Source organism: Scylla paramamosain, chromosome 13 (genome assembly GCF_035594125.1).
Source record: "Scylla paramamosain isolate STU-SP2022 chromosome 13, ASM3559412v1, whole genome shotgun sequence".
Classification (NCBI taxonomy): Eukaryota; Metazoa; Arthropoda; class Malacostraca; order Decapoda; family Portunidae; genus Scylla; species Scylla paramamosain.
Window position 1 is genome coordinate 10,952,796 of NC_087163.1, and position 24,723 is coordinate 10,977,518.

The 24,723-nt window shown below is 41.1% G+C and overlaps 1 protein-coding gene across 2 annotated transcripts in view; it reads right to left on the reverse strand.

Moving 5' to 3' along the window:
* Positions 1-24,723, reverse strand: part of LOC135106167 (pentraxin-4-like) — a 165,311-nt gene that overhangs the window by 124,235 nt on the left and 16,353 nt on the right. For both annotated transcript variants that reach the window (XR_010271149.1, XM_064014955.1), the window contains exon 2: positions 23,065-23,125. Coding sequence is in view for 1 of the 2 variants with exons in the window: in XM_064014955.1 (XP_063871025.1) it covers positions 23,065-23,125 (61 nt within the window). In the remaining variant the exon portion in view is untranslated. The remainder of the gene's footprint in view (positions 1-23,064; positions 23,126-24,723) is intronic.

Genomic DNA, 24,723 nt, shown 5'->3' on the forward strand with positions numbered 1-24,723 from the left:
ATTGATGAGCTCACACCATCCCCTGATCCAGTGTTTGAAACTTCAATAGAAGTAATTTTCGTTTTGGCAAGTGTATATTGCCTCCTCCAACTGGAGGTTCCCCTATATTTAGCCCGTTCCTAAAAAGGGTGAACATTCTAATGACTCACACAACCGCCCCATTGTTTTAATTTCCTGCCCCTCTAAAGTTTTTTAATCTATTGTCAACATGAAAATTCTTAAACATCTATCATTTTACAATCTTCTATCCGATCGTCAATATGGGTTCCGTCGAGGCCGCTCTATTGGGATCTGGCTTTTCTGTGAGGCAGGCATTCTCTAGCTTCCCTGCGTAAACTGTTTACTTCCTGAAGGGTTGGACGTCTACGAAAAGACGTTGAAAACTGCAGGGTGATATCATCAGCGTAGGAGTAGATAGGACAAGAAGTCTGGTTTAGAAGATCATTGATGAATATAGGAAGAGAGTGGTTGACAGGACAGAATCCCGAGGAACACCACTGTTAATAGATTTAGGAGAAGAAGAGTGACCGTCTACCACAGCAGCAATAGAACGGTCAGAAAGGAAACTTGAGATAAAGTTAGAGAAAGAAGAATAGAAACCGTAGGAGAATACTTTGGAAATCAAAGGTTGTGCCAGACTCTATCAAAAGCTTTTGATATGTCTAAGGCAACAGCAAAAGTTTCACTAAAATCTCTAAAAGAGGATGACCAAGACTTAGTAAGAAAAGGCAAAAGATCACCAGTAGAGTGGCCTTGATGGAACCCATACTGGCGATTAGACAGAAGGTTGTGAAGTGATGGATGTTCAGGATAGATACAAAAACTTTCGATAAGCAGGAAATTAAAGCAATAAGACGGTAGTTTGAGGGATTAGAACGGTCACCGTCTTTTAGGAACATACTGAACGTAGGCAAATTCTAACAAGAAGAAATAGGTGAGAACAGAGTTGAAAGAGTTTGATTAGGCAAGGTGCAAGCATAGAGGCAGCATCAGGTCCATTAGCCTTACGAGGTTTAGCCTACCGAGGGTATGGGAAACATCACTGTGAAAAAGTATGAAGTAGTCAGAGGGTGGAGGAGAGGGAGGAACAACCCCTGAATCATCCAAGGTAGACTTTTTAGCAAAGGTTTGAGCGAAGAGTTCAGCTTTAGGAATAGATGTGATAACAGTTGTGCCATCTGGTTAAAATAAAGGAGGGAAGGAAGAAGAAGCAAAATTATTTGACATATTTTTAGCTAGATGCCAGAAGTCTCTTCTAGACAGGGTGGAATCAAAAGTTTTTCGTCTCATCAACTCCTCTCCTCTAACTGATTGTCTTCAGCCTCTCTGTCATCGCCGCAATGTTGCATCTCTAGCTGTCTTCTACCGCTTTTTTCATGCTGACTGTTCTCCTGATCTTGCTAACTGCATGTCTCCCCTTCTCCCACGGCCTCGCTACACAAGACTTTCTCCTTTCTTTCTGTCCACCTCTTTTATGCAAGTTAACCAGTATTCTCAATCATTCATTCCTTTCTCTGGTAAACTCTGGAACTCCCTATGCGCTTCTATATTTCCACCTTCCTATGACTTGAATTCCTTGAAGAGGGAGGTTTCAAGACACTTATCCTTCAATTTTTTACTATCACTTTGGCCCCTTTTCTGGGACTGGTATTTCATTGGGCTTTTTTTTTTTTTATTGGATTTTTGTTGCCTTTGGCCAGTGTCCCTTCTACATAAAAAAAAAAGTCACAAGGGGAGGTAGATCTTGAAAGATTTTGACGCTTTCTATTAATGAAGGAGTATTTGGCTTGCTATGGTTCCGGGCAGAAATATAAAGAACATGAGATTCCGGTGATGGAAGGCGCAAGTACCTTTTGAGAGCCAACTCTCTATCATGCATAGCATGAGAATAGGCTGTGTTAAACGAAGGTTTGGAAGGCTTAGGTCGAGAAAAATAGTGAGGAATGTACGCCTACATGTCAGACACTATCACCTCTGTCATGCACTTAACACACAGAGACGGGTCTCTGACACTGATGCAGTAGTCATTCCAAGGAAAATCTGCAAAATACCTCGTCAGGTCCCCCCTGACTAGCAGAGGCAAAACACTAGAGGCACCTCGGCTTAAGAGGTTCCTGAGGAGGGATTGGAGCAATAGGACAAGATACAGATATGAGATTATGATCAGAGGAACCTAACGGATAAGATAGAGTAACAGCATATGTAGAAGGATCAGAGGTTAGGAAAAGGTCAAGAATGTTGGGCAAATCTCCAAAACGTCCAACATTTTTGACAACTCACAAGCTGAGAAAGAATCGCAAACTACGTGCTAAAAGGTCACAGCCAGAAGAAAAGAGTTTACATAAGTATGAGGCCTATAATATTCTGTGGATCACCTCCCACAATAAGAATATTATATTAGTCTTCTAAGAGAACAAATTCTTTGTAGTCTTCTGGAAAACAGGCGAATACCCCGAGTAGGCTTGTGAAGCCCGGGTAGAGAACAGACAGTTGCAATCCAGCAGAGTATTACGAATATCCTCTGGCTCACTCCTGGGAGCTCTGAATCCTAGTCACGTTTAACAGCACAAAAACACTCAGAACACAGGTGCCCAACAACTGACAAGATCAAAAGGGTCAAATGACCGCTTTTGCACTGTCACTACGACGCAGAACGCCATTATACTCAGACGGTTCCGAATGGAGTCGATAGGGTAAAGTATTCCTCATAGTTATCGGGATGCAGCAAACTCCGGCAGGCTCTCGTGGAAGTCCCTTCTACCTAGGATGACAGGTGCATATTGCCACAACGCTCATCAATTATTACTAAGAACGGCCCACTAATATATGACATCTGCCCCTTAAGAATTTCTGCAATCTCTCTCTCTCTCTCTCTCTCTCTCTCTCTCTCTCTCTCTCTCTCTCTCTCTCTCTCTCTCTCTTTCTCTCTCTGTCACGCGTTCTGCCAGTATGGTCCCTAAGGTCGGACTGAGCGCGAAAAACATACACTGTTCGCAATCTCAAGCGTCACAGGCAGTGACTCATGTGGTTGGGGAAAGACGCATGGGCCAGGGGAGTAACTCCTCTCTCTCTCTCTCTCTCTCTCTCTCTCTCTCTCTCTCTCTCTCTCTCTCTCTCTCTCTCTCTCTCTCTCTCTCTCTCTCTCTCTCTCTCTCTCTCTCTCTCTCTCTCCCTCTCTCTAGAGAAGAAGCGAGAGAAAGACAAAAGGTGCCTGAGATCCAATAAATGCCTACCCGCGCTCCCCGTACTTTAAAAATATGCGTTCTCATGTAGTCTTCTTCCCCTATTAATCTTAATTACTTCCCTTTGCTCCCTCAAATTGATTTTGATACATAATATATTAGAAAAGTTGCCTTACCCGATAATATAGTCAGTTTTCAGCCTAATTGTTTCTAGCTTTTTTTTTCTGTCTTTCCTCCAGTTCAGTTGTTCGGATTTCCTCCTTCATAGAGTGACCACAAAATTATGGAATTTTGACCAGAATTATCATACATAGTCACTACTAAGGTCAATCATAGCATATATTTTGATTTGTGTTGTATACAGTATTTTTAAAAAATCAGCTGTCACATTATATGATTTTTTTTATTTTTCTGTCGGCCATAATAGTCATTTTTATTTCTCTCAATAGATTTCCCCCTTGGAATCGTAAATTTTCCCTCAGTGGGAAATTTCCCCCATGTTGGGAAATACTGAGCTAGCCCCTCTAGCTGAGGAAATACTGAGCTAGCCCCCCTAGCAGAGGAAATACTGAGCTAGTCCATATTAATTCTTATAAAGAAATGTTCTTTTAGTAACAAAGGCAATGAAAGCGGGATGTCCAGTGGGCTGGCTTCATTCCCTCTGTGTCCTCTCCCTGCTCTCTCTCGCCCTGCTCCCCTCCCCTCTCGAAGCAGAGTGGGACCACGTCCTCACTATCGTTCCCACGCTTAGTTGGGTTTGGTTGGTCACTAGGAAAGAACACACATAGCTTGCCAGAGTGATGGAGCGCTGGCATTAATGTCGAGGGGATGTATTTAGAGGGCCATTACTAGTAATGAAAGCGTATTATGACTGGAAGGCCAAGTATCGGAGTTTTGTTCCCGGGGATGAGGTGCTGGTGTCACTCCCTGTCCAAGAACGGCCACTGGCTGCATATTACAGTGGTCCCTACGTAGCAGAGAGGGGAGTAGGCGAACTAAATCATATGGTTGCTACTCTTCATCGGGAAAAGCGAACTCAGCTTTGCCATATCAATGTGTTGAAGGCTTATTTTTGTTATACTAGTTAGCAAACTCATTTGGTTTCAGCCGTGGAAGAGGCGCCTTTTTTTGGGGGGGAGGGGATGATGGAGAAGAACCTAATAATTTTGGTCCAGAGTCGATTGTGGCCACAGAATATTGGAAGCAGCTCATAAAAGATAAGCTAAGTCACTTGGATCCAGGGTGCCAGCATGAGATGTTTGACAGTTTGGGAAGATACCCCTCGGTGTTCAGTAGCGTCCCGGGGAAAAGTGCTTTGGTCAAGCATGACATAGATGTGAGGAATCCAGCTCACATGATACTGTTTCCTTATCATACCTGAGTGGAGGCGATCAGGCGGTTCCCAACCCCAACTTGTCACCGAGCTCTCCAGAGATTCCTCGGAGTAATTGGATAATACCGCCGGTTTATTCAAAAGTATTCTACCTTACTGACCCCACTTGATAGACCTCCTACAGAAGAGGCAGTGGTAGTATTCGAGAGGAGAGTATGAGGAGTCCTTTTTGAATTTGTGCTTTGCATTCTCTCCAAGTTAGGGGCGCCTGATTTTTCAAAGCCGTTTGCATTGGCTATTGATGTTAGTCAAATGGAGGTGGTGGCTGTTCTGATGCAGCCAGATGATGACCAAGTCAACCATACTGTTTGCTATTTCTCTAAAAACTTCACCCTGCCTCACTTATTGAACAAGAGCCTCTCGCTATAATTTTGGCCTAGTAGCGTTTTGAAGTCTATGTGCCTGCCTACGGCCCCAAAATAACAATTTTCACAGACCACAGCTCTTTGCAATTTCTAAACTTCCTTAAACTTAAAAATGTGAGGCTCACCCGATGGAGTTTGCTGCTAAATGAGTATAATAATCTTGATGTCAGAGACATAAAGGAGGCCGACAATGTCGTTGTCGATTGTTTGTCAAGGACCAAAACTTAAATATTATTACCTTTATTCTAAAATTTAGTAAGTCATAAGACCTCCACATTTTTTTCGTTCAAGAGGGGGCATGTTACTAGTGGCGCCGGAGAAGAGAAATGAGATAGAACAAGAAGAGAGAGAGAGAGAGAGAGAGAGAGAGAGAGAGAGAGAGAGAGAGAGAGAGAGAGAGAGAGAGAGAGAGAGAGAGAGAGAGAGAGAGAGAGAGAAAGAGAGAAATAGAGAGGAAGTGAGAGAAATACAGAAGATGCCTGAGGCGCGATAAATGCCTAACCGCACTCCGAAATTTACTTTAAAAACCAGCGCTCATACATAGTCTTCTTCCCCTATTAATTTTAATTGCTTTCCTTTGCCCCTTCAAGTTGATTTCGATATATAATATAATAGAAGAGTTCCCCTATACTCTTTTTATTCTTGGAAGAACGTTTGGGCGTTTGCCGAGATCCGTTAGCTGCTCCGCCACATCATACAATTTCTCTTAAATATATCAGTTCTTTTTATTTTTTATTGAAATTCAAGTATTAGATGTGGATTATTTTGCTCATCAAACCATGCAGTGCTGCGAATGGTTCAGATTTTAAGACAATAAATAGTCTGAACTTTACATAAATATCAAAAGATTTGACAACATAGCTTTGCGGCGTTGTCATTTAGGTCGAACATCCAGGGGTGCTTATTGATAGGGTCAGGGGACTCGGGTCAGAGAGAGAGGGGGCTCAGCCTCTCAGGGGACACTCCCATGATAGAAGGAATTCTCAAGTGCTTGCGTGTTCTTCACAGCTAGGAGAAATAACTTATTTACAACAAGAGTAAATATTTTTAGAAGAGAAGAGCCAATAGAGGTCCTATCATTGCACCCTCCAGCTCCAACAGCCAAAGCCACTAGTGTAAGTGACACGACAGTGCGAAGAATTTGCTCTGCCCTTTACACGAAACATTACCACGAAGAAATAAATTATAGAAAAATTATTCACACAGTATCATACAATGCTGAGAGAGAGAGAGAGAGAGAGAGAGAGAGAGAGAGAGAGAGAGAGAGAGAGAGAGAGAGAGAGAGAGAGAGAGAGAGAGAGAGAGAGAGAGGAGATAAGACGTCCCTTGCCCTTTCCACCAAAGTGTTAACCCGATAATTGGTTGTAGAGACACGGCATGCTCATGGGGAATTCCCCTACTCGGCCAAAGCCCAATCCTTTTTCTAGGAGTAAAAACACTATAGCCAGTTTTCAGCTAGCCCCTCTAATACGCCCATATTAATTCTTATGAAGAAATTTTCTTTTTAATTGCAAAGGCAGTGAAAATAGGGTGCCGAGCAGACTGGCTTAACTTCCTCTCCGTCCTCTCCCAGCTCTTCCTCACCGCCTTACGCAGCAGAGTGAGACCTCATTCTCACTATCGTTATCACGCCTAGTCAGATTCAGTTGGTCACTAGTAAAGGACGTACATAGCTTGCTGGAGTGACGGGAGATATATTTAGAGGGCCATTATTAGTAATTGTTGCCTAAGGGTTAGCGGAAGTACGCTTCTGCTATTCTAGGTAGGATAAGCACCAGTCAAGGGCTTGACTGAGTGCTGCGCCAGTGAACTGTGGTGGACTACGGATTCTTACTATCTCCGTCGCTACCTCCTAGTTGTCTTCTGTCTTGTTGGGACCCTGTTCCCTGTTTTGTGTCTAGCATCATGAGGGCGAGCCTAATGGACTCTCCCACAGCTGGCATATCAGTAGCATGCGAGACCGGACATGGAGAGACCGGACGCATAGTGTAGAGAGGCGTGGTGAGGCGTAATTGATTTTTTTGGTTTCGGTTATGGCGCTGCAACATTGCAGTCATATGGCGCTGTTACAAAGCCTCAAAGACAACAAAGAGTGTAAGTAACTATATTAACATTAAGACAAAATTATAGGTATGGTAAAAATTTTAAAAGATAGCTAAAAAAGGTAAACATGAAAAAGAAAATGGTATGAACCATCAAAACCTTAAGTGCTAAAAATGAGAGGGTTGGTATTTTGATGTATTAATTAATTTTATTTAAAAGTGACCCAGACTAGTGTCTGGCATTGTTCGTTTCGTACCCAAGACCAAGATATCTGGCATTGTTCGTTATGTGCCCAAGAACACTGAACCCACTGATGCAGATATCTGGAGTTGTTCATTATGTGCCTAAAACACTTACCCCACTTACTCTGGCCCTAAGACCCAGCGTTGTTCGTTACATTTCTTCCACGCTTGCCTAGAGGTTCTCCCAGTGTAAGATTAAAATTCCGCCCAACAATATATTACTGATAAAATAAATAAAAGAAAAACTTTTAAAAAGTAATCTATAATTTGTTTAAAAGACCAAACTTCTCCATAAACATAAGGACCTCATGTCCTGGAGAGAGAGAGAGAGTCCTCTCTCCAAGTATGGATGACATCTGGAAACTCCCATCCTCGTCGCGACAATAGAAAAGATATGGCTCTCGCAGCTCCACCAGACTGGGACACTACACTAGAAGGTTTCGCACTTTTTTTTATTTTTTATGTAGGAAGGACACTGGCGAAGGGCAACAAAAATCCAATAAAAAAATCTTGCGTTAGAGAGGTGGACAGAATAGGGGTGAGAGAAAGAAGAAAGTCTTGTGCAGCGAGGCCCCTTAAGGAGGGCAGGCATGCAGTTAGCAAGATCAGAAGAGCAGTTAGCATGAAAATAGCGGTAGAAGACAGCTAGATATGGAACATTGTGGCGGTGAGAGAGAGGCTGAAGACAGTCGATTAGAGGATAGGAGTTGATGAGACAAAAAGCTTTTCATTCCACCCTGTCTAGAAGAGCAGTATGAGTGGAACCCTCCCAGACATCTGAAGCATACTCCATACATGGACGGATAAGGCCCTTGTACAGAGTTGGCAGCTGGGGGGGGGTGAGAAAACTGGCGGAGACGTCTCAGAACACCTAACTTCATAGAAGCTGTTTTAGCTAGAGATGAGATGTGAAGTTTCCAGTTCAGATTATAAGTAAAGGACAGACCGAGGATGTTCAGTGTAGAAGAGGGGGACAGTTGAGTGTCATTGAAGAAGAGGGGATAGTTGTCTGGAAGGTTGTGTCGAGTTGATAGATGGAGGAATTGAGTTTTTGAGGCATTGAACAATACCAAGTTTGCTCTGCCCCAATCAGAAATTTTAGAAAGATCAGAAGTCAAGCGTTCTGTGGCTTTCCTGCTTCCCTGTTTACCTCCTGAAGGGTTGGACGTCTATGAAAAGACGTGGAAAAGTGCAGGGTGGTATCATCAGCGTAGGAGTGGATAGGACAAGAAGTTTGGTTTAGAAGATCATTAATGAATAATAAGAAGAGAGTGGGTGACAGGGCAGAACCCTGAGGAACACCACTGTTAATAGATTTAGGAGAAGAACAGTGACCGTCTACCACAGCAGCAATAGAACGGTCAGAAAGGAAACTTGAGATGAAGTTACAGAGAGAAGGATAGAAACCGTAGGAGGGTAGTTTGGAAATCAAAGCTTTGTGCCAGACTCTATCTAAAGCTTTTGATATGTCCAAGGCAACAGCAAAAGTTTCAGCAAAATCTCTAAAAGAGGATGACCAAGACTCAGTAAGGAAAGCCAGAAGATCACCAGTAGAGCGGCCTTGACGGAACCCATACTGGCGATCAGATAGAAGGTTGTGAAGTGATAGATGTTTAAGAATCTTCCTGTTAAGGATAGATTAAAAAACTTTAGATAGGCAGGAAATTAAAGCTATAGGACGGTAGTTTGAGGGATTAGAACGGTCACCCTTTTTAGGAACAGGTTGAATGTAGGCAAACTTCCAGCAAGAAGGAAAGGTAGATGTTGACAGACAGAACTGAAAGAGTTTCACTAAGCAAGGTGCAAGCACGGAGGCACAGTTTCGGAGAACAATAGGAGGGACCCCATCAGGTCCATAAGCCTTCCGAGGGTTTAGGCCAGCGAGGGCATGGAAAACATCATTGCGAAGAATTTTAATAGGTGGCATGAAGTAGTTAGAGGGTGGAGGAGAGGGAGGAACAAGCCCAGAATCGTCCAAGGTAAAGTTTTTAGCAAAGGTTTGAGCCAAGAGTTCAGCTTTAGAAATAGATGTGATAGCAGTGGTGCCATCTGGTTGAAATAGAGGAGGGAAAGAAGAAGAAGCAAAGTTATTGGAGATATTTTTGGCTAGATGCCAGAAATCACGAGGGGAGTTAGATCTTGAAAGGTTTTGACATTTTCTGTTAATGAAGGAGTTTTTGTCTAGTTGGAGAACAGACTTGGCATTATTCTGGGCAGAAATATAAAGTGCATGAGATTCTGGTGATGGAAAGCTTAAGTACTTTTTGTGGGCCATCTCTCTATCATGTATAGCACGAGAACAAGCTGTGTTAAACCAAGGTTTAGAAGGTTTAGGACCAGAAAAAGAGTGAGGAATGTACGCCTCCATGCCACTGAAAGAGTGTTATAATTATTAAGGTTAGTTATAATTGTTAACGTTTACTGTATCGGTCACTGTTTTCATATGTGGTTACTGTTTTGGTTACTGGTTCAGTCGAGTCAAATTGTGAGACCACCTCCAGCATGAGGTCGGTCAAGCTCTAGGCCCTGTATAGCAAACTACGCTTCAGTAAAAGATGTCCCTGCCACAGTTATTTGGACTTTTATTCCGCCGCACTGAGGTTATTACATTGGTGATGAGGATGGCGACTATTGGAAAGGTGGAAGAATTTAACCAAGACGCCGACTCAATATGTGGAGCAGCTGGGGCATTTCTTTGATGCTAACGACATTGTGGAAGAGAAGAAGAAATCCACTCTGTTGGCTGTGTGCGGGGCAAGAACCTACGAGTTAATCAGGTGACTGTTTACCAGTAAAGACAACGGACAAAAGTTACAGTGACCTGAAAGCACTACTGGGGAATCACCTGTGTCCAAAGCCGTCGATGATCTTGAAGCGCTTCAACTTCAATTCACTCTTCAAGCATTCAACTGAATCAGTGTCCTCTTTCATCGCTGATCTTAGAAAATTAGCGGAGCACTGTGATTATGGAAACCAACTGTCTGACATGTTACGTGATAGATTGGTGTGCGGAATTGTCAACAGAAAAATACAAGCGAGGCTGTTGGCAGACGGGCATCTGGACTTCAAGAAAGAAGAGACCACGGCTCTGGCCATAGAGGTAGCGGTGAGGGACACTGCAGACCTACAACAGGCGGATGAGCAGCGAGAAAATCACGTGAACAAGATCCAGCAACGCAGCCGAAATGAAAGGAGTGGCGACAACCAGGTTCTGGGCGGCAGTGCTACAGGTATGGAGGTCCGCATGGGGCTCCTGACTGCCGTTTTGCAAGCGCCACGTGTTATACTTGCAGGAAAGTGAGCCATTAGGCTAGATTGTGTCGGAACGAGATAAAAAAGAAAAATGCACAAGATTGAGGGTATGGTGGAGAAGAGTGAGAAGAGTGAAGAGGAATAAGTTATGTATACAGTGCGTACATCTCATGAACTACCTATAATTTTTTACCCAAAGTTAAACAAGGCCGTGGATCCTTTGGAGGCAGATACGGGTGCTGAGGTGTCCATCCTGAGTAAGAAAGATTATGAAGGAAGCTGGAAGGGTAAGTGCAAGCCAACGCTTGAGCCTTCCAATGCCGTATTGCGCACCTACAGTGGCAACTTATTGAAGGTAATGGGTGAAGTGAATGTGGAGGCAAAATATGGTAATCAGTAAAATTCTGCCGTTAGTGGTAGTGGACGGAGATGGGCCAAACTTAATGGGAAGAAATTGGCTAAGGCAAATCAAGTTGGAATGGGATGCAGTTTATAGTTGTGGCTTAGATTGTGACGGTGCCGTTTCAGTAACGTTTTCAAAGATGAGTTGGGTAAAATCCGAATCACCAAGGCTGCCATTCGTGTACATAAGGATGCCCAACCCAAGTTTTGCAATGCTCGCTCGTTGCCCTATGCCTTGAGAGACCAAGTGGAGCAAGAGCTGGAACGACTGGTTAAGGATGGGGTCATTGAGCCGATGCAGTTCTCAGAGTGGGCAGCACCTATAGTCCCGATAGTTAAGGAAGATGAATCCATACGTATTTGTGAGGACTACAAGATGACTGTGAACAGCGTGTGTAGAGTAGACAGTTACCCGATCCCTAAAATTGAAGGTTTATTTGCTAATTTTTCAGGAGGGAAGACTTTCTCAAAATTAGATCTCTCGTATGCTTATTCACAACTGCCACTAGAGGAGGAATCTAAGGAACGTGTAACAATAAATACATGTAAGGGATTATTCGTGTACAATCGTTTACCATATGGGGTTTCCTCAACGCCATCACTCTGGAATTTTCCAGAGTGATGGAAAATTTGCTCCAGGATAAGCCTCACATGGTAGTTTATTTGGAAGACATACTAGTGACAGGAAAATCTGAAACAGAACATCTAAATAACCTGACAGTTTTGAGACGTATGGATGCGGCAGGGGTGAGGTTGCAATTAAAGAACTGTGTTTTCTAAGCACCTGAGGTCACCTATTCAGGCCATAAAATTAATGCCGAGAGACTGCACCCTTCTGAGGAGAAGGTTCGAGCTATTATAAAGGCGCCCACACCAAGGAATGTCACTGAATTGAGGGCATATTTAGGGCCTGTAAATTATTATGGCCGATATGTTCCTAATCTTTCTACGATATTCGCCCCATTGTACAGAGTGTTACAGCAAGACGTCAAGTGGCAATGGGGGCCAGAAGAGGAGCAGGTATTTTTCCAGTTTAAACAACTCTTGGGGAGCTCCAGAGTGTTAGCGTACTGTGACGTCAGGAAGCCCTTCCTGCTCACCTGTGACGCGTCGCCACACAGTTTGGGAGCTGTTCTTGCACACCGCATGGAGTCGGGAGAGGAGAAACCGATTGCTTTTGCATCCCGAACCTTGAGTGCAGCTGAACGAAAGTATGCTCAAGTAGAGAAAGAAGATTTGACCATAGTATTTAGTGTAAAAAAAAAATTAATAACTACTTGTATGGGCGCCATTTTGAAACAATATCTGGCCATTAAGCACTTAAAAGCTTGTTTAATGAAAACAGGCCGGTTCCTGTAATGGCTTCTAGTCGTATCCAGCGCTGGGCCTTAACACTCTGCGTATGAGTATACCATCACTCAAAAACCAGGGAAGGATATTGTACACGCTGATGCTTTGAGCTGCCTCCCTCACCCAGAATGCCCGAAGGTTACGCCTGTACCCGGGGATGTGTTGTGTTTGTTGGAGCGATTAGATGCGGCACCGGTCACAGCGAGGGATTTGAAGCGGTGGACGGACAGAGACTCGCGACAGTCAGAGTCAGAGGTAGCATCCTTTACGGTTGGCCTGACAGAGTATTGGAGGAAGCACATAAACCTTATTTTAGAAGGAAACAGGAGTTAGTATTCAAAATGGAATAATTTTGTGGAGATCAAGAATGGTAGTGCCTCCGGTAGCAAGGAAGAAAGTTTTAGCGGAACTACATGAAACTCATCCAGGGGTCTCACGCATGAAAGACATTGCACGTAGTTATGTGTGGTGGCCCAATATAGATAGAGATATTGAACTAACCGCGCAGCAGTGTTCGCAGTGCCAACAGCTGAGAAATCTTCCTCCTGGCATCCGTGGGAATGGCCGCAGAACCCCTGGTCGAGGTTACATCTGAATTACGCGGGGCCTTTTAAGAATAAGATGCTCCTCGTCATCGTTGATGCGCATTCCAAGTGGATCGACATTCATTCTGTACATTCAGCCACTTCGTTTTCTACCATCGAGAAATGACCTTCGCATCACAATGATTACCTCATACGGTAGTGACAGATAATGGCACCAATTTTTCTAGTGCGCAATTTGAGGCATTTTTGAGACAAAACAGTATTGTTTACATAAAACCTTCTCCCTATCATCCAGCTTCCAACGGTTTGGTGGAAAGGGCTGTGCGAAATTTAAAAAATTCCTTAGAAAAAATTACAGGATTTGGTGGAGCAGGCCGTGCAAAATTTCAAAAATTCCCTAGAAAAAATGACAGGAGTCTCCTTAGAGTCTAAAATAAGTAAGTTTTTCTTGCGGTACCGCGTCACACACACCACAGACTACAACAGGAGTGTCCCCTGCTGAGCTTTTAGTAGGAAGATAATTAAGAACTTGTTTGAACTTACTGTGTCCAGGTATCCAGGATAGAGTTCAGTGGGAGCAAGAAATGCAGAAGTATTACCATGATCAAAGAACACGGCCAAGGGGGTTTCAGGTAGATGCCGTTTATATTGTTAGTTTTCTTACCAGGCGTAATTGTACAAAAAAACTGGTCCAGTTTCGTTCAAGGTGGAACTGTACGATGGGCGAATTGTACGACGTCATCTCGATTATGTGAGGAGAAGAATAAGCCTGGAGAAGGAGGACAATATCGCTGAGGGCATTGTATCTCCTCCCTTGGACATCTCGGATACCGCAGTGGTATGACGTGAAGCAAGGTTCGCTACGCTCGAGCTTGATGCCGCCTCTGGAAGCAGCAGGCGATTCGGAGCAGTCACTGGGCCATTTTAGCGACGTCCCTGATTCGGCTTGGGAGTGGAAAGAGACACTGACTCAAGAGTCGGAGCTGCGTTTGCCGTTACGGGAGCCGCCTGAAGTGGATGAGGCACTACGCAGACGCCGTTCGGAAAGGTTACTCAAGGAACCAGACCTTTTGCAGATAACTTGGGATTATTTTTTTCTTGTTTGTTTCACTTTTAAATATTTAGTCCATATTTGTGTTACTTGTATTTTTTTTTTTTTGTTTCCTTTCGGCTTGGTTTTATCTAGTGTGGTATTGCTTCAAAACTGTGGTTTTAAAGGGGGATGAGTGTTATAATTGTTAAAGTTAGTGTTATAGTTGTTAAGGTTTATTGTATCAGTCACTGTTGTTCATATGGGGGTTACTGTTTCGGTTACTGGTTCAGTCGAGTCGAATTGTGAGACTACCTCCAGCATGAGGTCAGTCAGGGAAAATATCCCTGCTATAGTTACTTCGACTTTTACTCCGCCGTACTGCGGTTATTACAAAGAGGAACGACTTTTACTCCGCCGTACTGTGGTTATTACAAAGAGGAATTAGTCAATCATCACAAAATGACTGAATTTTCCGGGACATGAAGTAACCATGACTGAGACGCGTGTGACCCATCCGACAGGCTAGTGCAGTCTCTGGGTGGCGCTCCTGTACGTGGACATACGTTCACGGACGGTCAGCAAAAGAAGTTACCTTCCCCATCTTCACGAAGGCAAATAAAGTCCTCAACTCCTCTGCCAACAGGCAAGAACTGCTATCTTTATACTGAAGTATAAATCATGAGATGGAATAGGGCTAGAAGGAGGAACCCATGTTGCGGCCTCTTTAGCTAACCTATCGGCCTTCTCATTCCCTGGAACCCCAGCATGTGCTGGGACCCAGCAAAACCCGACGTGGTAGCCTCTACACTGTAAAAGGTAAGAGCAACTCGAAAACTGATACAAATGGATGAAAAGCAAGACTAAAATAGTGAACAGTGGAAACAACACTGGGAGAGACTGAAACAATTTCTTATTAGGAATATCAAAGCCGCAGACAGAAATGTGTGGGAATTGCTAGTAACCAAATCTAGGAAACCTGCAGGGACATACAGAGAAGGAAGGCACATTTAGCGCCACCTTAGCAGATGCGACTTTGAAACTGAAAGGATCAGGTAAGCTCTTGTGAGATGCATATAACTGAGAACGTGAATTACGGGCCATGGCCACACAAGAAACGAAATCGGGAAGACATTAGACTGCATATTTGATCTTTACCTACGGGTAGAGTAACTGTGTGGCCCCTTATTATATTGGGTAGTATTTGGATCCCATGGGAGGCCTAAATCTTAGAGAATCCAGATATTGTGGGAAAGAGCAGGTGTGGCTCTAAATTTCTTGCTGTTCCTGTGGTGTGGAGTGTGACTACTCGCAGTCTTGCATTGTCCAGGTCTCCTTTGATGGGAGCAGACGCCCGTTCTTTACCCCTCATATCTGCCAGAGTGCAGTGCGCTATTGTGGAATGTATGTAGGGTTTCCTTCCCGGGAACCCAGTCATAATTTTTTTTTTTTTTTTTTCTTCCCGGAAAATTTGTGAAATCCCGGGAAATCCTGGTATGCTTTATTTTTCTTAACCCAGCTGCAAAATATGGAAATATTTGAGAGAGAGAGAGAGAGAGAGAGAGAGAGAGAGAGAGAGAGAGAGAGATGCCTGGGAGCGAGTAGTATGAGGCTATAACTATGAGCAATGAGCTGAATCAGCTGACGAGTGACGACACGCAACGTTCTCGTACACTTTTGCTTTGGTGGGCTTTTAGCTCCGAGTCAGGTTAGTCTATTATGTTCTATCCCTACGTGAAGGTGTGTAACGTGAGTTGTGTAATGTGAACTGAGTTGTTGCGGCTAATTCTCTCTGCTAATTGCTAACATTCTTATTTCTTACCATAATTCTGCTTCGGTGGGCTGAGCCTGAAATAATAGTGTGAAAAATAGAAAATAAATATTCCTCATAACTGTCTCTGATTGTGAATTCGTGATTGAATTATTATGTTACAGACTTTATAAATATGGCGCCTGTCGCATGGATATTGACATGAACATAATCCTTATAGTGAATAGTGTTTTTTTTTTGTGTGTTTTTTTTTTTACTTTTTTTTTCAGGTGATTTACTGAATTATCTGATTTTACATAACCATCAAAATGACAGACAAGGCAGAACCAACAACCACTACCGAGTCTTATGCATGGAAATATTTTGAAAAACTTAAATGTGAAGAATCGTCACGATGTAAAAACTGCCATGCAGTTATAAAGTGCAAAGGATGGTCTACCAGTGGTATGATCCGTCATCTCAAGAGCAAACATTCAATTGAAAAAAAAAAATTCAAACGTCTTTCCGACAAGTCTCGTGATAAAGATGCGAGTGAAGTGAGGAGAAATTCTATGCAAAAATGACTGATATTTTGACAAAGGAGGAGACGAAAGAAGAGATGCAGTAAATGGATTTTCCATAAATGCCATCGCCAAGAGTGAGTTTATAAGGACATAAATGCTTGCAAGGAGATACAAATTGCCTCAAAATCCAATGCTTGCTATGGATCTTGTACACAGCAGTACAATGTTTCAAAAAAGAAAGGGTGGTATTTGATATTAACAAAAGGAAAAAGTTGGGGTTAGGTTTAGATTACCTCTTGATGAGTATATTTCACTAAAAAACAAGAGGTACATGAACATAAACTTACATACTATTGATACCTTTTGAAATTTAGGAATGGTTAGAATCACAGGTTCACTGCCAGCAGCGACTGCAGTTAAGTTATTTGAGAATAAGTTAGCCGAGTTGCAGGTAAACTTGGAAAAAGATGTAAGTGCATGTGTAACTGATGCCTTGGTTAAATTCGGCAAACTGATTAAGATCTGTCATCACATGTGTTATGCTCATGGAGTACGTCTTGTTGTCTGTGATGTTCTTTACAAGAAAACAAATGATAACTCAGTTTGGAAAGGAGAAATTTTACCCATCTCCAAGAAGAGGAAGCAGATGATGTGGAACCTGTGCAAGAGGAAGAAGAGTTGAGTAGTATGATGGTGGTGGTATCAGATGAGGATTTGGAAAATATTAGATTAGTGGATGTGGAAGATGATGAAGGGAACATAGATTTGTCTGTCGCCATCTATATATATATATATATATATATATATATATATATATATATATATATATATATATATATATATATATATATATATATATATATATATATATATAAATATATATATATAAATACTTTATTGTCACGTATAATACATGAAAATTGCTTCATGAGCTCTCAGTAAAAGTGATAAAACCGCACATACGTCATACACTCCTCGTACTACTCACACACATTGGTTATTTACAGGCCACAGGAACAAACCCGGTCTGTGCTACTGGTAGATTGTCTGTTGTTCATTTAACATTTTAATACTGCTAGGTATAAAAGATCTTGAATATCTTGATGTTCTACAGTATAATGACCTCAACCTTCTTCCCAAGGGTAACATTTGATAATATTGGTTTAATTAAAGGATGAATGGGATCATGTCGTACTACCTCACATCTCCGGACAACTGCTTTCTTATAAATTTCTACAAGAGGGATGATGTTCTCAACCCCAAGTTTCCCACAATTTTTCATTATTTTACAAAGTTTGTTTTTTAATTCAATGTTACAATTTCCGTACCAGCAAGTTATATTAAATGAAAGAACAGATTGTATTATTGCTGAATAGAATATATCCATAATCTTTCTGTCAATTCTTAGTTTACTTAACTGACTTACAAAATACATTCTAGAATTGATTTTTTTGTTAAGTGTCTCAACATTATTATTAAAAGAAAATTTATCATCAATTATTGTTCCTAAGTACTTATATTCCTTGACTCGCTCCACCATCTCACCATTTACAAACAGAGGAGGGTGATCATATAATGAAGTGCTGTAGTCTACGACCATCTCTTTTGTTTTCTTTACATTTAACTCTAAAAAGTTGCTGCTGCACCAGTCCACAAACTTTTCCACCTCCTCTCGGTATGCAGTGTCATCATTACCACACCGACCCACAAGGACAGTATCATCAGCATACTTAAACAAACGGCAGTTCACATCCCGACACACACAGTCACTTGTGTATATAGTAAAAAGCATGGGTGACAACACACAACCCTGAGGAGCACCTGTGTTTGTAATGACGACACTCGATTTTGCACCCTGAAAGCTGACATATTGTGGTCGATGAGTCAAGAAATTATTAATCCATAAAATCAAGTTAGAATTTACGTTCATGTTTTTCAATTTAGTCATCATTAGGTGAGGCTGAATTGTATTAAAAGCGCTCGAAAAGTCTACAAAGAGGATCCTAGCATAGCGTTTAAAACTGGAGGTATTTCCTTTATCTAAAAAATTTAAAACATAGTCAGTGAAAGACAGGGTTGCATCCTCAACACACCGGTTTTTGGTATAAGCAAATTGATAATTATCTACGAAATGGGAAGCCTGCTCTAACAATATATCTTTAACTATTTTTTCAAGACATTTCATGATGACAGATGTTAAAGCTACCGGGCGATAATCATTCTTACACATAGGCGGTGATTTCTTTGGTATTGGTATAACTTCAGATGTTTTCCATATTGCTGGTATGTAAGCTTCATCAAGTGATTGCTGAAAAATCCTACACAAAATTGGAGCTAAAGGTTCCTTACACATTCTCAGGAAATTGTCACTGATCTTATCTGGACCTAACACTTTACCAATCTTAATTGATTGTAGACTTTTAAGTACATTTGCCTCTGAAATTACAATTTTTGAGTCGTTTGTATTCTGTAGCTGATTGATAATAACAGAAGATTCCTGTGAAAAGACATATTTATCAAATCTGGAATAAAAAACATTGAGTTCATTACAAAAATCTTTAGAATTTTTAATAATGTGATTACCTGCACTTTTACGCATACCTGTTAACTGCTTAATACCATTCCATGCTGACTTTGTGTCTTTTTTTAACATATTTTCCACCTTTTGTTTATGTCTATCTTTACATAGTTTAATTGCTGTATCAATTTCCCTTTGAACACTTTTTGCTCCAGTTTTATCATTTATGCCATAACAATATTTTTTCTTATTTATTAGTTCTTTTAGTTCCTTTGTAACCCATGGTTTATTGTTTGGAAAACATCTAACTTTCTTTGTAGGTACAACATTGCTTATGCAAAAGTGCAAATAGGAATTTAATACATCCACATTTTTGTCTAGAGAGTCCCTGCTGTCATATAAAATATCAAAATCTGTTGTTTCCATACATCCTAAAAGGGTATCATTTACATCTTTGTTCCACGAGTATATTAATTTTTCAACTGGCTTACTACGCTTCAATAATTGTCTGTATACTGGCGTAAGCAGACACATATTATGGTCAGAGACGCCCAATGGCTCTAGTTTCTTGGCCACATAGCTATTTCGAACATTACAAAAGAATGGATCTAATAATTTATCGTCTCGTTGGGAAACTTATATATATATATATATATATATATATATATATATATATATATATATATATATATATATATATATATATATATATATATATATATATATATATATATATATATATATATATATATATATATATATATATATATATATATATATATATATATATATATATATATATATATATATATATATATATATATATATATATATATATATATATATATATATATATATATGACTCCTGGAGGTCCCGGGATGGTGTCATGCCGTGACTCCCCGAGTGACGTGAAAAACCTCCTTGAGACTTAGTTACTGGGGAAGTCTGCCTCCTAGTGGCGCCCGCTGGAAACGTAGGAACAAGCCTGAAGGATTGGGCCTACGGCTAAAGTGCTTCCCCGCGAGATGAATGTGAGGCGGGGAGTTGGACAAATATTCCATCCTCCCTTCTCATAAACGTTCATAGAGTAATGGGGTTCCGCCAGGCTTCGGAGCCCAGAACAGCTTCACTGATCCGGAGTCCTTCTGCTCCTTCGAGTTCTCTATCTCGTTGGGGTGGGGGCCGTCAGGGTGATTTGGCGAGTCGGTGGGTCAAACCCACTTACCCTCGACAGCGGTAGTCACTCTGGCGTTTCCGGGATGACGGCCCGCTGGTGGGGGGGTAGCGCTCTTCCTGCCTTCAAATACCAGCGGGTTCATAGGCTTTGATAATGGGGTACACGGTGCGGATGCGGTACCATTATATATATATATATATATATATATATATATATATATATATATATATATATATATATATATATATATATATATATATATATATATATATATGATTTTTTTTTTTTTTTTTTTTTTTTTTGTCATTTATGAAGGAGAGACATTGGCCAAGGGCAACAAAAATCCAATAAAAAAAGAAGCCTACTCAGATGCCAGTCCCATAAAAGGGTCCAAGGCGGTAGTCAAAAATTGAAGGATAAGTGTCTTGAAACCTCCCTCTTGAAGGAATTCAAGTCATAGGAAGGTGGAAATACAGAAGCTGCTACTGAGTTCGAGAGTTTACCAGAGAACGGGATGAATGATTGACAATACTGGTAAGTCTTGCATTAGAGAGGTGGACAGAATAGGGGTGAGAGAAAGAAAGTCTTGGCTGCGGGAGGGGGGCAGGCATGCAGTTAGCAAGATCAGAAGAGCAGTTAATATGAAAATAACGTTAGAAGACAGATAGAGATGCAACATTGCGGCGATAAGAGAGAGGCTGAAGACAGTCAGTTAGAGGAGAGGAGTTGAGAGACGAAAAGCTTTTGATTCCACTCTTTCTAGAAGAACAGTATGAATGGAATCCCCCCCAAGACATGTGAAGCGTACCCCATGCATGGACGGATAAGGCTCTTGTACAGAGTTAATACCTGGGGGTGTCAGAATACCTGTTAGAAAAAACTGGCGGAGACATCTCAGAGCGCCTAACTTCATAGAGGCTGTTTTAGTTAGAGATCAGATGTGCCGTTTCCAGTTCAGATTATAAGTAAAGAACAGACCGAGGATGTTCAGTGTAGAAGAGGGGGACACTTGAGTGTCATTGAAGAAGAGGGGATAGTTGTCTGGAAGGTTGTGCGGAGTTAATAAATGAAGGAATTGAGTTTGAGGCATTGAACAATACCAAGTTTGCTCTTCCCTAATCAGAAATTATAGAAGTATCAGAAGTCAGGCGCTCTGTGGCTCCCCTGCCTGAAATGTTTACTTCCTGAAGTGTTGGACGTTTATGAAAACGCGTAAAAGTGCAGCGTGGTATCATCAGCGTAGGAGTGGATAGGAAAAGAAGTTTGGTTTAGAAGGTCATTTATGAATAATAAGAGTGGGTGACAGGACAGAACCCTGAAGAACATCACTTAATAGATTTAGGAGAATAACAGTGACCATCTATTACAGCAGCAACAGAAAAGTCAGAAAGGAAACCCGAGATGAAGTTACAGAGAAGGATAGAAGCCATAGGAGAGTAGTTTGGAAATCAAAGCTTTGTGCCAGACTCTACCAAAAGCTTTTGATATATACAAGGCAACAGCAAAACTTTCACCAAAACCTCTAAAAGAGGATGACCAAGACTCGGTAAGGAAAGCCAGATGATCACCTGTAGAGCGGCCTTGACGGAACCCATACTGGCGATCAGATAGGTTTTAAAGTGATAGATGTTAAAGAATCTTCTTGTTGAGGATAGCTTAAAAAAAAATTAGATTGGCGGGAAATTAAAGCAAGTTTGAGGGATTAGAACGGTCACCCTTTTTAGAAACAGGTTGAATGTAGGCAAACTTCCTGCAAGAAGGAAAGGTAAATATTGACAGATAGAGCTGAAAGAGTTTCACTAGGCAAGGTGCAAAAGCACGGAGGCACAGTTTCGGAGAACAACAGGAGTGACCCCATCAGGCCCATAAGCCTTCCGAGGGTTTAGGCCAACAAGAGTATGGAAAACATCATTGCGAAGAATTTTAATAGGTAGCATGAAGTAGTCAGAGGGTGGAGGAGAGGGAGGAACAAGCCCTGAATCGTCTATGGTAGAGTTTTTAGCCAATGTTTGAGAGAAGAGTTCAGCTTTAGAGATAGATGTGATAGCAGTGGTGCCATCAGGTTGATATAAAGGAGGGAAAGAAGAAGGAGCAAAGTTATTAGAGATATTTTTGGCTAGATGCCAGAAGCCATGAGGAGAGTCAGATCTTGAAACATTTTGACACTTTTTATTAATGAAAGAGTTTTTAGCTAGTTGAAGAACAGGCTTGGCATGTTTCCGGGCAGAAATATAAAGTGCATGAGATTCTGATGATGGAAGGCTTAAATGTCTTTTGTGGGCCACCTCTCTATCATGTATAGCACGAGAACAAGCTCTGTTAAACCAAGGTTCGGTAGCTTTAGGTCGAGAAATAGAGAGGAATGGACGCCTCCATGCCAGACACCATCACCTCTGTTATGCGTTCGGCACACAAAGTAGTGACACGGACACGAAAGCAGTAGTCATTCTAAGGAAAATCAGCAAAATACCTTCTCAGGTCCCCCCAACCAGCAGAGGCAAACCGCCTGAGACACCTTCGCTTAGGGGGATCCTGAGGATGGATTGGAACGATAGGACAAGATACAGATATGATATTGTGATCAGAGGAGCCCAACGGAGAAGAGAGGTTGATAGCATAAGCAGAAGGATTAGAGGTCAGGAAAAGGTCAAGAATGTGCTCCACTTGTGAAGTTAAGTAGTCAAAGAATTTCTTATAGTAAGAGGAGTTAGGTGAGAGGTATACAACACAGATAAATTTAGCTTGAGAGTGACTCTAGTCGTAGCCAAGTGGTTGTAATCGTAGCCAAGTGGTGGAAAACTTAGAAGTTTCAAGAACGTGGGCAAGAGAGCAGGTTAAGTCGTTGCGCGCACAAACACAACATCCAGCTTTGCATTGAAAGTGAGGATGAAGAAAGTAGGAGGGAACAGAAAAGGAGCTACTGTCAGCTGATTCAGACACCTGAGTTTCAGTGAGGAAAAAAAAAGATGAAGTTTAAAAAAGGAGAGGTGGTGTTCTACAGATTGAAAATTAGATCTTAGACCACGAATATTACAAAGTTAATGAAGAAAAAGTTGAGGGAGGTGTCAAGACATTTAGGTTTATTATCAGAAGAGCAGTCCGATCTCTATATATATATATATATATATATATATATATATATATATATATATATATATATATATATATATATATATATATATATATATATATATATATATATATATATATATAATCACGATGACACAGGCAATACACATGTAATGAGAAGTTAGAATGGATTGAAACATATTTGACTCAGAACTACTCACCTATCCAGCCATGGCTTGAGTATACCAGAATCAGAACGGTGTTTAGCACGAAGAGGAAGATCTGAAATCATCGAAAACTTTTATAGTGAGTAGGCTTAACTAGTTCGTTAGTAATTTAGTAATTTAACAATTTGTTTTGGGTGCTCACTATAAAAAAAAATTATTCCACTTAACGACTGAATACTGACTTACTCGAGAATATATTTAAGAAAGGCTCCGGCCAATGGTAATAAAGCTAATGAAAGAAGCTCACTAAAACTGCCACATCTTGTAGTGAATGGTGCAAAGTCAAAAATTACCACAAGAAGTATCGTAAAACCTTCCTTTTGAAAGAATTTAAGTCATAGGCAGGACTTTCAAAGCTGTTTTAATGTAAGAGGTGTACTTGCCAAGGGTTACAAAAAATGTACAGAAAATGAGGCACCTTAAAGTGCCAGCCCATAAAGAAAAAGGGCAAAAAATGGATTATCAAAATTTGAGAAGCATCTAGAAACCTCTTTCTTGAAACACTTCTAGTCATAGGAAGGGAGAAATACAGAAGCAGGTAGAAAGTTCTAGAGTTTATCAGTGAAAGGGTTGAAAGATTATCAATACTGGTTAACTCATACAGTTAGCGGCAAACGACTTTAGAAATCCTGCCGACGTGAGCGTCTCATTGCACAGACTGGCCACTTGCTCCTTCTCAGTCTGGATTTCTGGAAAGAATCGGCTGAAGAAAGTGAACGTATGACAACTTCATGTTTTTTTTTAAAGTATGATAGAATAACGGAATCAGAGTGTGACATATTGACATGAGGAGGAGTTATCTTTTGTGACCATTCCCTGCTTCGGCTGACGAAATGGTTGTGTATGTTTTAAACAAAGAGTTCTACTGAATTGAAGTGCGATGCCTGGAAAATATACTGGCCATGATAGCCCAGTACGAGTGTTAGTTTCACACAAAAATGGTGAAACAGGTAGAAAAATAAGTCGTATAACTGAAGCCAATGACAAGGTGTTTAGGTAAAGAAATGGCGGGATGATGGATGCAAGGATGTCGATATTGGTGGACTACACCAAGATATTTCATAGCATCTTATCAAGAGACAGTTAAACCTATATCTCCAGCTTACAAAAAAAGAGAAAAATAATATATATATATGGGGTTGGTCCACTATCATGTTTATGGTGTGCCACATGATCACATCAGTCTTTTCGTTGGCTTCTGTTGTACGGTTTATTTTTTCTATTTCTTTCGCCATTCTTGTGAAACACTAGCAAATTTTCCAGGCAGCGCCTGCATATTTTCCAGGCAGCACATATTTTGGTGAAACTTATGCTGTTGCCCTAGATATATCAAAAACATTTTATAGAGTCTGGCACGAAGCTTTAATTTCCAAATATCTATTCTTCTGCATGTAACTTCCATCTCAATTAAGTGTCTTTTCTGACCGTTCTATTGTTGTTGAAGTAGACAGTTACTATTTTTCTCAAGTCTATTAACAGTGGTGTTCCTCGGGGTTCTGTCCTGTCACCCACTCTCTTTCTTATTATCTATCAATGATCTAAGCCTAACTACTTATCCTTATCCAGTCCTAAGCTCATGATACCAATATACACTTTTCCACGTTTTTTTTTTTTTTTTTTCTTTTCTTTTTTTCACTTACAGCATTCCAGGAA